The following is a 16,293-nucleotide window of genomic DNA, read 5'->3' as shown; positions in this document are numbered from 1 at the left end:
ACTCTGATTCAATAAATCCAAGCTGTCGTATCTTCTTATTACTTACTAGCGGTACCCGCACGGCTTTGCCCGTAGTAGAAAGATATTAGGTCATTTGGTTCGCCTGAATATTTACAAATAATGGATGATGAATTTGTCAACAATATGTTAATTGCTCGTCCATGTTATGGTAATTTGCTCGGTTCAGAGGAATTAAATCCACCAATGGTGGTAAAAATAAAATAATATAAAAAGAACAAAATCGAATTTTTGAAAACTAGCTTCAAGATGCACACACCCATGCAATAAACTAGTTTTGTGCCTCATTTCATTAAAATTGGCCGAACGGTCTAGGCGCTATGCGAGTCACAAAGATCCAGACATCCAAGCAAAAATCCAGACTTTCAGTGTTATTATTTGTAAAGAAAAAAACTGTAATTGAAAAGAAAAACTCTAGGAATACTTAGAGACATTTATACACATAGTAAGGTAGAAAAATTTATAGCAGAACTTTCCTGCAAAAGGTTCACTTTCCTCATTGACACTGCACATATCGTACCACCATATTTCCAACAAGCTGCGAAGGTTGTTCAATAAAAACAATCCTCGTTTTTACTGGTAAATAAAAAACAAGTCACAGAAAACTAATTTTGTATGTGTAGTAGGTAAGTGAAAAATAGATAATGGACGCTTAAGGGCCGGGACATGAGTAATGTGACCTTGGCAGCTATCCAAATCCATGTTGGTTCGTTTTCGCATAAGGAAAAATGGAAGTGATACGAGATGAACAAATAGATCGCAGCAATGGAATTTTATTTTCACCCAAAAAAATCAGCAACTGAAGTATATACGTGAAATGTTTTTAAAGTAAGTTCGGTTTTGAAATAAAAAAAAATAAGTATAGATAGAGTAAAGAAATTTATTGCACAAAAATCTACCACCTTTACGCTATTTCTCGACATTGCTCCCGTAATTTTCCAAGCATTTGTCATAGCGTGGTACAAGTTATTGCATACTTTTTCTTAGAAAATTGCCGCCTGTGTGGTCAACCATGAGGACTCTCACAGTTCTATGGCTGGGACGTTTTTTAACATTCTCCGGACTGCTCCGAACTCGCTCGCAGCAATTTTCTTTTTTTTTTTTTTTAATTTTTGGCATATAAAGTTTTTCCTTGGTGGTTGATGGCACAACTTCAATGATGAGCTCGGAGAACATGTTACCTCATGGTTAACTATACTGGCGGCAACTTTCTACGAATAGGTATACAAAAACCTGTACCACGCTATGACAAATGCTTGAAAAATCACGGGAGCAATGTCAAAAAATAAAGTAAGGCTGGTAAATTTTTGTGCAATAAATTTCTTTGGTCTCTCTGTACTTGTTCCTTTTTTTTTAATTTTAAATCGGTACTTACTTTAAAAGCAGCCCTTGTATGTTGTCACAGATAAGGCCCCTATAGTGGAGGAGCCGACGCATCCGCCATTTTGGAGCAAACTTGACCTAGTGCTTCGTAGCGATAGCATTGCTGCTGATGTTTACATTTCTTTAGGATGTATTAAATTGAGTCATATGGGTCGTTTCTCGGCTGTTAATTGTGTAAAAAGCTCCAAAAAAGGATTTCAGCTCTTCAGATTTCCAGCAGGTGTAGAAAGAAAAAAGAAATGGATAAATAATAGCCCGCGAAGTGACTGGCAGCCTGGAAACGACGCCAACTGTTTCCAAAATTTCGCCAATGTTCACCTTCGCTGTCCAACTCTCTCGTTCTGTTTGGCGAATGGTTGCCAATAAATGTAGCTTTCCCTGCTGTACGCTTACTCCAAAATGGCGGATGCATTGGCCTCTCCAGGTATAGGGGTTCTAGTCACAGAAAGCGTATGGAGGGTCTGTACTACAGTACAGTTAGAAGGGTTCAAAATGTTAAATGGGAGAAAATCAATTTCACAGGAAGCTGGTAAAGGTGCTCTAGTAACTTCTCTAATGGAAGAACTATTAGCATCGCTGCTGTAATAACGGAATAAGATCATCAGTATACGTAGAGATAACTATCGAAAAAAAAATTAAATTTGGTTCCACTCGAATGTATTTCGCAGAAAAACTGCTAATGAAACGTGTTTGTGCGCAAAGGATTATAAGATTACTCATTCCCAACAAGAATGAAGTATGAGTGGTTCAATGGCTGTGGTGGACGCTTCGGAGGCGACTTTGAAAAATGTGCACAAAAGTGGCCTACAGGATGTCTTTAACGACTTGAAACTAAAGTCGCGAGAAGTGTATTGCAAGCAATTGAGACTATTTTGGAAAAGACCATCAACATTTAGAGAATTCTTACCCAAAGTTTCTTTTTACTAATTTATGATCATTCTTTATTGAACAGCCTTCGTATATTGAGTCCGATTTTTATTCAAGTAATTTTCACAGCCTGTGAAGGAAAATGAACTTATATCACTTATAGCGTAAATCATGCATTGAAAAATATTCATTGAAGTTGTTTTGTCACTTCAGGTTTAGGCTCCTCTTTTAAGCCCTTTCTTTGTTTTTTACTCCTTTTCAACGCTAATTGTCTCCCTTCCAGTTCTTGTTCCCGTTTTTCTAAATGCCTCCATTAGCTCCATTTTCTTCTTCCGAGACGGATTTAAAATTTAAGATACTATGATTTCTAACTTCAATGTATGTCTGTTTTCAAGTCATTTTTATTTTGTCTTTAAACTCGTTTAATGAAACGACTCCAATCATTGCTTTTCCTACGACAAGAGCTTTTTATGTCACCCTGGGAATAGAACTTCACGTTGGTCAGTGATTCGTTTTCTTAAGCAATTCGATATGCAGATGTATTTGAATTTTTAGTCAACGTGTTTTCTATTGACATGAAGTATAGAAACGTTCTTCCATAGCATTAGAAATAAATGATTACTTTCCAGAGAGCTCTACACTGCAAATTCGCAATACACATTAGAAATATATTTGAATCACTTGAATTCAGAAAAAGTGTTCCAGCTGCCTGAATGTATTCTAATGTTTGTTACGAATGTGCGCCGTTTAACACATTGACTGCGTCGTCGACAGCCTATATATGGACTCAATGCGCTAAGCTAATTATTAGAAACAGTTTGAAGGAAAACAGTTTTATTCTACTTTTTTATAAGTAATACAGCATACTATTATTAATTTTGAACCTTGTCTAAATGTTCGTCTATGCATAGCAGAACAGCTAGGAAAGTCAATGGAACCCGCTGAAAAAATATAGCAACGTGTTGGCTGGAGGACGAGTTATCTCGTCCCTATCGCATACAGCAAAATTCTGGAGGACGAGTTATCTCGTCCCGAGCAGTCAATGTGTTAAAATAAATTTTACTAAAATGTGCTCCAAATCTGTCAAACTGTGTCCCGTTCAGGATATATTTTAAAATTAAACTTGGGAACACAATTTGGAACAGAAAGGGGGCACATTTGTAAAGAGATTAGATTGGAAACGCATTTGGACATACTTGGGAAATCATTGGTTTATTCGCCACAAATACAATTGAACAGCGTTTTTCAACTACCAATCAATAAAATCTCTTTATGTGATACTACTAGAAATTTTGTTGCAATTAATTGCTGTCAGTTGGTTATGCGAACGTCAAAAACGATGCCCTTCCATAGTCGACGACCGTCCATTACCGGCGGCGGTTGTTTACTTTCCTGTGAGATTGCAAAAAGATGGACATCTGAACTACTGGTCAAAGGGTAGTGTTTATTACGTTCTGTAAAAAGTTTCTTAAAAGGATGCGCTTAAAAGTGTTCGAAAAAGAGAGACAAGTATCTGTGATCAACAAGTGTACGAAACATGCTAAAAAAGTCTCAAGATTTGTAGTGTAAAAATTTACCGGTGTATTGATTTTGTGCGCGATTTCAAAGTAAAAGCAATGACCCCTCTTAACAACACGGGTAGAGATTTTCGATGGCAGCCGTTTTTGCTTTAAATCTTACAGTTGATCAGTACCTTCACTGAAGAATTCTCCCATGAACATTGCACCAGTTCAGAAGTAGCTTCAAAATTCTCCCTCGAACTAACTAATTCTTGTTCCTTTTAAGGGAATTTCTGTATCTTGTTTGAAAGAATACGCCATGACAAGATACCGAAAACGTCATTGCTTAGACAGTTTTAATGTGAGTGGGCTCGTTAACAGTTGTTTCAAAAACTCGTGCTAGGTCAGAAAGCATTGCCATGTCTCTTAGTACTCGTATTAATCGAACTTATTTCTACCCTCCCTCAGAATCAAACTGTACACTTTAAGCATTGAAAAATCCTTTATCCAAAGATGAATAATTATATTTAGAATGGTAGTGGGGTCGTGTTAAAACTGTGTAGTTTTTAGATTCCATTTCAACGACATGGTAGCATTTCAGGATGTATATGAACAGTATAAGATGTATTAAACCGAAAATCGTATCAAGATGAAACTATTATGTATGAAAATATGACTCTTGTACATTCATAAAATGTCACGTTAGAGTTGTTCTTTTATACGAGTGCTTTATTGCTCATACAAGAAGCACAGTTAAGTGAAAATTAACGTTTGCTTAAGAAGACTACAAGATGCACTGTAAAAAAGGTATGTATTTCGTATCCATGCAAAATTTCGTCCTTTTAAGTTTCATTGGTTGGACACTAGGAGTCGCCATCGGTGATATTTTTCCTGTTTGCAGTAGAGAACAATATTTTTTTGTGGAATTTTCATGAATCTAGTCCGCTGCGTTGGTGTTGAGGAGCATTTTTTCTCATGTTTGAAAACTTCATTTAACGTAACAGTGTTTGTAAATGTTCTTTAGGATTCTAATGTATTTACTTCGCTGTATTTGACATTTGTAAGTTGTAAACTGAATAATCTGAGCGCTTTTCTATCTTCACTTCACGTAGAGCAGGAAGCCGCCATAGTGGCAAATATGATGTTCCAATTTTCGTTCCTTACTAAGATTGGAGTAAAGACGTTGATGTAGAGTATCCTACGTGTCAAAAATGTTTTAATGAACACAATTTAAGCTTAAATACCTTGTGCATGCTTAGTTAGTGGTATGAAACATGTTTTTCTTTGAACTAATTGGTCGTAACATATACTAATCAGAGGCCAAAAAGCGTAGAGGGGACGAATTATAGTGCTTACCATAACATTCAGTCTTTCTTGTTTATTTACGTCTCACTTGAGGATGGTCATGACTAGGATTATTTTGCAGATTATTTTTGCAGAGCGGGGCTTTAGAATTGAAATATATCTCAAAGAACGTCTTCTCTTTTAAAGCAAAAAACATGTCCATTATCTTCCCATTTTAATAGGTTCGAACTAAATTTGTTCCTGCTTTATGTGTATAACGGTTTCTTGATCAAGCGTTTGATGTAATTTATCCCTAGCAATAAATTCTTTTGAATAGTTGAAATCATTGACACTTCTTAAATTAAAATACTAATCTCAACGGGTCGCAAGTTAGCGATGTAAATTGAATAAGTCTCATATTCAATGTGTTTTGCCCTTTGAATTTTCTGCAAGAGTTGATTCACATTTTCCAAGAACAATATTTTTAAATCTAATATTGTCATTTATTTCCTTATATTTTACATAAACTATTTGTGAGCTTTTCTTCCTGCAAATTTAGAAGAATTATCCTCTTAAATTCATTCAGTACATTTTTTAGTTTTCTAGGATCTTTCTAATGAAGAGGAAAACGAATTCCATTCTTCTTGTGTTTTGTCTGAATAGGATTGGTTAAAATGCGAATGCTGCGAGTTAAAAGTTTTTACAATAATTTAAGTTACTGTTTCAAAATTACCTTGACATGATTTCATATTCCTTGCTAGATTGTTTAATTTAGATTTCTCTAAATCTTTTTTTTCTCATTCAAGACTTACCCTTTCTAATTCCTAGCTGCGAATTTATTTTACTAATTCAATTTTTGCACTCCGTCGTGCCTTCGCTTCCTATTTTACTTTTATTTTTCATTTCTTCTCAAAATTATAGTGAAAATATTAGTCCGCTTTTTCATTTTTTTAGCAATGACAATTTAAAACTATTTTGTACATCCATGACTTTCGTTTCCGGAGCAATAATATGGCCTATCTCTTACGCAAGTAACTTTAAGTCCTTATTTTTGATTCTTTAAAATCTCTCTCTCTCTCTCTCTCTCTCTCTCTCTCTCTCTCTCTCTCTCTCTCTCTCTCTTATACTGAACTGAATTCAGTTTTAAATTCCATGTTGAAATTGACTAAACACCAAAAAATGATCAGAGAGCTGATCTAGACTGCGCGAACATAAGAGTTCGTGGCACATTATATAACGAGCTGCCTAAAAATATAATTTTTTTAACTTAATTCCACTCATACGTAATTAATTTACTAGAAACAACTCGCAAAGTAAATGACAAAATAAACTCTACACCTGCTTTCAAAAAAAGCTTGTGAAGTCAAAGTATTTAAAGATAAACTTGTTCACAATTCGAAGAAGCTTTTGGAGAGTTCAAGTTTTGACTACTGTATTGTGTTTTATATTCGTCGCTTAGTTTAAGAAGGAAAAAACCATGTGCTTTTTATCTTTACAATGAAATTGCATAGATGTAAAAAAGTGTTTCTTTTTCAGGTGATAGTGAAAAAATATTAGCTTATCTTTTTTCTATAGACGCTTCTAAAAGCACGTAAACACAGTAATAAACTCAATAAGTTAAAGTTCCAAGTGTTAGCAATAAGTTGATTTTTTTTAAGCATTAGAAAATGCACTATGGAGGGTTTGAGACTGCTCAATGTTTAGATGGTGTTATTTCACTTATAAAAAACATAATAATTCGACTTGAATGAAGAGGAAAAAATAAATTAGTCTGAAAGTTTATTCTTTATAAACTTACAAAGATTTAATAACATGAACATGAAGTTGGATAACCTAAAATCAATTGCTTAAAATGTTACTAGCAATGAAGTCTCTTAATTTTGAACACATATGATTTAACATTTATCTCGTGATTTGACTGTTTTTAATTGTTTGCACCACCGGCCGCTCCTCCGAATGCATTTCCTGCTCCGGCTCCGAATCCTGCTCCGAACCCAGTAGCTGTTCCAGCTCCTACACCATTTCCTGCTCCAGCGCCAACACCACTTCCAGCTCCGGTACCTGCTCCACTTCCTGCTCCGGTACCTGCTCCACTTCCTGCTCCATTTCCGACTCCTGAACCCTGACCGCTGCCAAATCCTTGGCCGGTTCCAAATCCTGCTCCTTGACCGTTACCAAATCCTGATCCTTGTCCGCTGCCAAATCCTGATCCTTGTCCGCTGCCAAATCCTGCTCCTTGGCCGCTACCAAATCCTGATCCTTGACCGCTGCCAGATCCTGATCCTTGACCGTTTACAGATCCTAATCCTTGGCCACTGCCAGATCCTAATCCTTGGCCACTGCCAGATCCTGATCCTTGGCCACTGCCAGATCCTGATCCTTGGCCACTGCCAGATCCTGATCCTTGACCGCTGCCAGATCCTGAGCCTTGGCCGCTGCCAGATCCTGATCCTTGCCCACTGCCAGATCCTGATCCTTGGCCACTGCCAGATCCTGATCCTTGGCCACTGCCAGATCCTGATTCTTTGCCACTGCCAGATCCAGGGCTGGAACCGTCCTTCCAGCCTCGACCTAAGCCATCTCCTTTTGATCCTCCTTTGCGCCAACTGTACTTTGAGCCCTTTCTACCTTTGTCTCCTGAAGAACGATAACCTAAAAAATTGTTGAATATCATCTATTTAATTTCATCGAATTTAGATTTTCGTATTTTATATTGCCATAGTGATCGGAAACAAAAGCTGTTGTCTCTTTGATCCTTAAATTTATACTCAAATTGTGTCCACGTAAATGCCATTGGATTCAAGTTTGCTAATTCGATCCTAGTTCAGAATCAGTTGAAAATAACGAAACGCTTTTTTTTTTTTTTTTTTTTTTTTGAAATGGCTGAAATGAAAATATTTATATGATTGCAATACGTACTTCACATAAAACTTCATTACATCGTAATGTGTGTTTCGATAATCGAAGCAATGATAAATCAACAAGTACCTACAAATCTATCGACAAAATAGCCGATTTATGGTATGAAATGCTCTTTTACTATAGCTCATATGAAACTTTTTTGGGGTTTTCAAAGCGATTAGAAGGTTCGTTCTCTTTCTCACTGCCTCGCTCCAAAGAAACTTATTTTGACGGCTAGGTATTGTAAATCAGAAGAATTGTCATTTAATCGAAATTGGAAATAATTACATCATTTCTAACTGGACTTCAAAGTAGGGTTGGTCGGGGTAAGTGGGTCACCCCCCTAAAAACTGAAATATGGATAAAGTTTTCAAATTTTTTTGCACTGATCATGTAAAATTTCATCACAGTGATTGATTTTGCGTATATTTGGACTTCGCGGAATTTTTTTCTAGGTCATAGCACTAAGTCAAAAAAGAAATTCTGAAAAGTTTTTTCGCAAGTTCAAGCATCAATTTTCAAAAGAATGTTTCCAGGTTAGTTTTAATTATTTTTTTTTTATGATGATTATCTTTTAACTTTGCTTTTACTTAAAGTTCACACAGCAACAAGAATTTTTGCATAAAATATTGTTAATATGTGTTTAAGAGAATGGGTCTCACTTACCCAGTAAATTTTTGCTATGAGGGGCAAGTGGGTCCCCTCACTATAGGGTAAGTGGTCCCCCTATAATAATGGGAATTTCAAATTCAAAAGCATTTCTGATTAAATATTTGTATTAGTGAAATACAAGACAACTATGATGATCTAGTAGGAATTGATGGTTCAGCTACAAAATCTGCTAAAGCTATTGATTATGTATTTGTTAAGCTTACATCAAAGTAAGCCATAAAATAGGTCTAATATTGGAGGTTGATGAAACAAATTTAAAAATACTGTTGAATTTGAAAGAACGAATAAAAATAGTGACACTTTTTATTGGTATGGTGCAGATGGTGTTGGATTAATTTCTGAGGATGATGTAATAATGGTTTTTCCTTAGCCAACTTTGAATAGACGCAGTCTTTTAGTGTTTCCAATTTCTATTTCAACTTATAGTGATGGCTAATTTACCAAAATTGATCTTAATCAACTATATTGCGTACATTAAACACACCTTTTTCTGTGAAAGTAAAATACTGTACCTACTGGCTTTCAATAAATTTTACAAATAACATTTTTTTTTTTTAATTTGCCGTGATACAGATTTAAAAGACAGTAAATATTTCATAAATGGATGCATTTACAAAAAAAAATAATTCACTCTAAAAATTTACTTATGACGCCCTTACCTCTTTTTTTAGATATGTTTCATTTAAATTCAAATAAAAGGGGGTTGACCCACTTACCCCTTAGTATGGGGTAAGTGAGACACAAATCAATCCGATTTTTTAAAAAAATATAATCGTTAAGAATAGTTAAAGCATTATTTTAGAAAATAATGATAAATGTTTGTTTTCTGATGATGTCCGAGATAAAATACTACAATAAATTTAAATTTTTTTGTTTCAAAACTTTTGTATAGCGTTTCAAAAACGAACTATTCTCAAAAGCGGTCGAACTTACCCCAAACAACGCTAATTGTATGCTCATTTAATAATATGAAATAGAGAAAAAAATTAAACTGTTTTATATAGTAAAAATATATTAATATAAAAATGTGTTAGTTTTTTAAAAATGCTCAAGAATACTTCATAGAGAATTCAAAACAAATTCGAGTTGTTTAACAAAATATGTTTAAGGGTATACGAGTATATAACAAAAATAATTCAAATCGAAATCTTGTGTTGTTCAACAGATCTATCTGCCTTTTTACAAGTAAGCAGAATTTTGCGCAAATGCGAAAATTTAAGTTTTGATTTTTTTTTTTTTTTTTTTTTTTAATGAAGAATTCACAATATAACTTCCAATTGCTATTTATAAAAATACAATATTCATTTAAAACTTTTAAGACAGTTTTGTATTTTGTATTTTTTACTATGCTGACAGTTTTGAAAGGAATAAAAGTAGAATCAAACTATATTCCATGTTATAACATTATTAATCATGGGTTTACTCTTCAGGAACCGCATGCACAAAATGATGTTTTCGTATAATATTATAAAAATTAGATTAACCTGCTTTGAGTTAAGGTTCATAAAACGCATACAGTATGAACAGATGTACCAATAACATGACATTACACTATTTAACAAATTAATTGCAATACGTAGGTCAAGATTCTTTGACTTTTATAAGGTAATTAGTTTTTAATGCTTTCTGAAAAATATTTTTGCACGTACGACTTATGACAGGAAACTCAAATTATGAGCAATGCTAGTGCTTCATACATTAACCAATCCAACGTTGTTTAATACAAATTCAGAAAAAAACTAAACACAGATGTTTTAGCAAGAATATCTCATTATCTCACATAGCTTTTTTGCCTAGCACTAAAGTTTCATTTGATTCTAGCAAATCATGCAATTTTCATAGCTAAAGTCAGCCATAAAGCGTTAGATTTGACCCACAGCAAGAAAAACACAAAGAAAAAAAACTTTTTTCACGTACAGTTTTTCGGCAGAAAACTATTTATGAGAGTAAATATGTCTCTATGTGTATGACTTGAGTCTAATCCTTTATACATTGTTTTGCACAAATAAGTTTTTTCTTCACAAAAATGCAAAGGAAATTTTTTGGGAAGAATGTAATACTTGCAAAGGCTAACACAGAAGTTTCGAATAATTTCTGAACAATTGAATGTTATTTTCATTCCTAATGATCTATCAAACAACGTTGAAATAAACACCCAGAGCAAAGATAATGGTTTGAATTTAACTTTTGCATACTTACTGAAGGCAACACTAGCCAAAAGGACTAGTAGGAACACGATTACCAATTTGGAGTTCATCGTTATGTTCGAGGCTGCAGGATCGAATGGTTAGGGGGAAAGTCAAGCGTATATTTATATTCCTTGAGGAATTCACTAATCAGCCTCGCCAATCAAATATTTCGCAATTTCATCTGGAAAAATCTGCAACTCTTACCGTGGCATGAAATTAACATTTAGTGCATTATAGCGTTCTAGTAAAAGTAAATACAGTTATGGAGATTCCCGTGAATCAGGTTGAAACTTTACTATATTGATTTAAGAATTTCGCAACGAATTGTCCAACGTTTAGTAGTTATTCCGGGATATGACACATAAAACTTTACGATATCGTTAGTTTAATGCTTTGTATTCATTTGCGGAATCGCCACCTGGTACCCATGTATGTCCCTATCTATCACATGCTTGTTTTATAGGAAATATCAAGCGTGTATAAATTTCATCAATTTCGAAAACCTACTTATTAAAAATGAAACTAGTAGGGGATATCGGGGCAAAGTAGGATATTTTCAATTAATTTTTATAATTTCCATGTCTCCATGTCGCTGTCGTACAAATGAACTAAAATATGGTGCCCCTTTTAATTTTTTTGTATTCAGGTGATAGAAAACCTCCATGGTTTCACTCTACCCTATCCAACAGTAGGGGAGACTAGGGATACTTGATCTCTAGGGATACATGATCCCATTGACAAAAATGCACCAAAACCATTAAATAGAAATTTGACACCTGACAATTATATTAAAGTTATACTTGTACATAAAAACTGTCAACATTTTGAATTTTTCCAGCCATTTTGTTCTAGCTCAAGAAATGATCGTCTAAATGTGACAAGAGAAACTTTTTTTTAAGAAAGCATTCCGAAGTTTACATTATCTTTTACATACAACTTAAAACAAATTCCGAAGTGTAATGTTAAAGTATAGACAGTCTTTAATAACTGAGACATATGTTTAGTAAATTGCCACTGATTGTTAATAATAGAACAAGTATGTTTGTAAAAATTGCTTATTAGGGAAACTTGATCCCTTCGTTTAGAGGGATACATGATCTCAGCGATCAAGTATCCATATGACAATATAAATGCGACGAAAACAATATAAATGTTGTTTACGTAGTTGACATTTACTTTAAACATTCAAAACCATGTTAACACAATAAAATTGATCATAGTTTGAGTGATTGATTTAAACAATCCCTACTGTAAATATGCTAAACAACTGAAATATCAGTTCGCACTTGTGACCCAAATAAAACCTCAAACATCATAACATAAACTAATTCTACTGATAAATTATGTTTTGGTCAGTCAAAAGAGCTTAAACAAGTTGAAATAGATGTCAAATCTTTGTTTGAGAAAAAAAATAAATGATTTTACTTTAGTTAGATTTACAACAAAAAAAGTGAGTTGTTCATTATGTTGACCCATTAGCGGATAGTATGCAAAGTTGGATTTCCAGAGTTTGAAATTAGTTTTCTGAAGCGAAAAGTTAATTGTTTAATCAATCTATTTTTCCTGAAAATTTGACAAAATGTGTTAAGCTGAACAATTTCAGTTGGGTTGAGTGTAACATAAAGAACTACAACAAACGAATTGTTTGCATTTGACTTTTTAGGTTTTGAAAACATATAAACTAGACTTTCCTTTTTATGAGAACGCTGATACTTACACTTTTCTTCCCTCTTTTTAAAAATTAATTCAAATGATGAAACTCTTAATTTTATTTTTACAAGACAAGAAGCAAATGAGAAGATTTTCGTGCTTGTCATCCTATTTTTTTATTTGTTGTAATTTTAGCTTCATTACACTAATTTAAAAAATTTGTTAGTTTTATTTATAAAATATAGTATTTTTTGTTCACAACTGTATTGGATAGCAAGTAACTGATCAAAAGCATCATAAGTTCATGAAAGTTGTGTATATTTTTTTACAAATGTCTAGTGAAAATTGAAACTATGTTATTTTGTGCTCACATTATTATAATCTAATAAAGAAAATTAGAAATTGTGGATCTTTCTAGAAACATTATGAAGAAAATTAAAATCCACAAATAAATTGCTGATCTAATGAAAAGTCTATGTATTTTCCCAGTGGATCAAGAATTCCCCATGAGAGAGAGTCATGTACTCCTTGATGTGGGGATACATGATTTCTTTATGAAATTTTTGAAAAAAATTATTTTACCAAAACTATCTGTTTGATTTCAACTAAAAACAATACTGTCAGATAGAGGAAAAAAATACCTTTGTTCACGTATTTTATTTTTTACGTGATAATTTGCAGCAGAGAATAAAATTGAAAACTAAAGTGGGGATCAAGTATTCTCAGTCTCCCCTAATCATTAACTTATTTATCTAAAGAATCTAAAAAGACTACAGATTTAAGAATATCAGGAAAATCATTCAGGGAGAGAAGCATTTTCTTTACCCTTTAATGTTTTTGAATAAGGCAGTGAATATCTTGAATGTCAATATATATATATATATATATATATATATATATATATATATGTGTGTGTGTGTGTGTGTGTATGCATACAATTAAAACATAAATCTAAATTACAGCTATTTTTCCATATTTCTTTATCTTCGTGAATCTTTGAAAAGAAGTTTTAATTGTTGCTGTAAACTCGAAACTCGTTGTGAAAACTCGAATTTCCAGCCGTTTATCATCCTGAGACGAAACATGTAAGTATCCGCAATGCACTTCATCCCATGTTTCGATCTTGTTTTGTACCAAATTTATGACAACTGATAAATGATCTAGTCATTAAGAAAAACACATACAAACATAATACATGCTTTGCAAATTAATTAGCCACTAAACATGCTGTGCCACAAAGTTGGCAGGCTCAAAAAAATCAGAAGTATCCAGGCACTTTTAAAAATTCTCTTTCATTTTTTTTCAAATTTTAAGAGAAATTAGAATCAATAGTTATCTATTTTTTTCTTACGAAGCGTATACACTTTCCAGGGAAAATTCAATCGTGCATGGATTTTGAGGACCAACAAGAAGCTGAAGAAACAAAAAAGGGTTTTTTATCATCTAGCATCGTAAACAGCAGGGGATAGGTTGTACAATTTACAAATTGGTTTACTATGAACAAAAATTCTATGGATGTTTGCAATAGTGTCCCTTATAATGACGGAGACAGAATAACTTCTTTCACATGTTTTAACTCATAACAAGCAGAGTTTTCCGTCGCACCAAACCTTCCGAAAACTGAACAGCATACAATAGAAACGCTTATGAGTCTGAATTAATAAGATCCTTGATTTTGCGGGAAAATTAGAAAAACTTGTATGGTAGAATGTTAAGTACAAACTCACATTTAGCGAACGAAGCCTGCTTACAGCGAGCAAAACTTCGTGATTCTTAAAATTTCTATTGACTTTCAGCTTAGCTTAACCTTTCTTGAACACATTCCGTTAATGTTCCGAAGTAAACGGAAAGTTAGTGATGAGTCACAAATCCTGAAAGCAACAAGCCCTCGATTGAGTACTACGACTTAGAGAACTGCGAATTTGGAACAAATATAATGTTTCACTTTTATTGAAATTTTTTGTTCGAAAGAAAGAAATGCTTCTAGTTACATAAAATTTAAAAATGGTTGTTTAATGCCATTTAAACCAAATCTTCACATTCCCAAATATCTTGAGGAAAAAAGTTCCCTCAAAGCAGTATGAAAGAAACAAATCGGTATACTTGTAGCATTTACCCCAAAAAATAATGGCTTTTTTTAATTTTTAAATTATTTTCAGAAAGTGAATATTTTTATTTGTTGATGCCGATGAACTTCCAAGAAGCTCAAACTCTAGGATTTCAAGCAGAATCACCATCACATAGTCAATGGCCTCTAATGTGCAAGAAAATTTAAAGCATTTTTCATAGTCACGGGTACAAATAACGATGTTTTCTCGGCGATGAGTACTTCTCGAAAAGCAATTGCACGAAAAATAAAATAAGACAGTTCATTGCAAAATAGTCATCTTTGGGCATGTACAGAAATTAAAAAACTAACAAAGATTTTATGAATGCACTTTTATGATTTCTTCTTAATACTCGTGTTTTCCTGGAACTTGGTTATAACCCAAGCAAACATATCATTTATATCTTGTTACAAGAGAGTTTGACTTTACTGAAAATTTAATGAGGTTGAAATATAATTATCTAAAGCAATTTATGTTTCCATACGCATGCTCGAATGATAATTTATAACATATATGAATTCGTAGCCGAATTACAAAAATTTAGAACTGTATCAGATATCTAAAAAGCTGAATTTTAATGATTCTCAGCTGCGCTATAAATCATTAGGGAATGTTCAAATATTATTTGTTTCACGAATCATAGTATAGCAATACTGAACGGTTTTGAGCAAGTGTTGCCGATTTGCAAATTATCTCCTACGATTCGTCACCGTTTCGAGAATCATTGAAATACGGCTTGTTAGATTTCCGATGCCTTTTTAAGTTTATGTGATATTCAAATACCCCTCTTTTTTTCATAAATTGCCTCACTTTTGTGGTTACGAAATTTTGAAAGTTGGAAATTGCTAGTGTTCATATTTATTTCTTAAATTTAAAATATTTTTTTTTCAAACTTCAGCATGGTATTTATCCTGTATGCTGTCAAGTTTTCTGATAGTTTGGTAAGATTGAACAGAAAACTCCGTGAGTTATGAGCCCAAAAGCTAGCTGGAAACTTAAATTGATATTTTGAAAGGAACTGCTTCTATTTTTGTAAACATAAGTGATATTTTTACGAAAATCAGTGAAATAATTGTGGATAGACAGTAAATTAATGTTGGAAATTTACAGTTATCTACCAGTTATTAACGACGAAGAATGCTCAAAAATTTTTCTAATTCTGTAAATCGTTTTTGGTCTCCTAAATGCATGCGTGATTTAATTTATAGCGTGAATAACACGTCAACTGAAACCTTTTTTATGACAATAGTTACAGTTGGTACCTCGTTTCCTTAAAAGTTCTTTAAAATATTAATTTTTGAACATGTGATATTGGTTATACATGTATACTGTAGTATATGTTTCTTGATTAATTGAAATGATTCAGTATGTGAGCACAAAATTTGAAAATTGTGAGCCCTAAACATTTACAAAAAGAGACATCATTAACAACATGAAGGCAACGATTTTTAAGCAACTACATAAAAATCTAGAACCTTCTATTGGTTACAAATATAGGAAGCAACAAAATGAATCTTTCAAAATCCTAAGCTACTAGATTGTAACATCCAATCTTTTAAAATGTATACATTCTTTGAGGAACTAAGCAGAAAAAACTCTTACAAAAAGATAAGAAATATAAGGAATTATTGATACTGTATCAATATCTTTAAGGATTGAAATCTGTTTCGGTTCAATCTTATTGTAAATATTTAAAGTTCTTTGTAAGAACTTTATTTGGGG

General features: G+C 33.1%; 1 protein-coding gene across 1 annotated transcript; it reads right to left on the bottom strand.

Annotated features, from left to right (window-relative positions):
• Positions 1-6,799: 6,799 nt before the first annotated feature.
• Positions 6,800-10,981, bottom strand: LOC129231466 (keratin-associated protein 6-2-like). Its single transcript, XM_054865791.1, has 2 exons — positions 10,824-10,981; positions 6,800-7,703 (listed from the first exon to the last, which is right to left on the bottom strand). Exons 1-2 carry the CDS (start codon positions 10,879-10,881, stop codon positions 6,976-6,978), a joined length of 786 nt encoding a protein of 261 aa, XP_054721766.1. The 5' UTR covers positions 10,882-10,981; the 3' UTR covers positions 6,800-6,975.
• Positions 10,982-16,293: the final 5,312 nt, after the last annotated feature.

Source organism: Uloborus diversus, chromosome 10 (genome assembly GCF_026930045.1).
Source record: "Uloborus diversus isolate 005 chromosome 10, Udiv.v.3.1, whole genome shotgun sequence".
In the NCBI taxonomy this organism is placed as follows: Eukaryota; Metazoa; Arthropoda; class Arachnida; order Araneae; family Uloboridae; genus Uloborus; species Uloborus diversus.
Note: the sequence above shows the minus strand (reverse complement) of the source record. Positions and strands in the feature narration are given on the sequence as shown.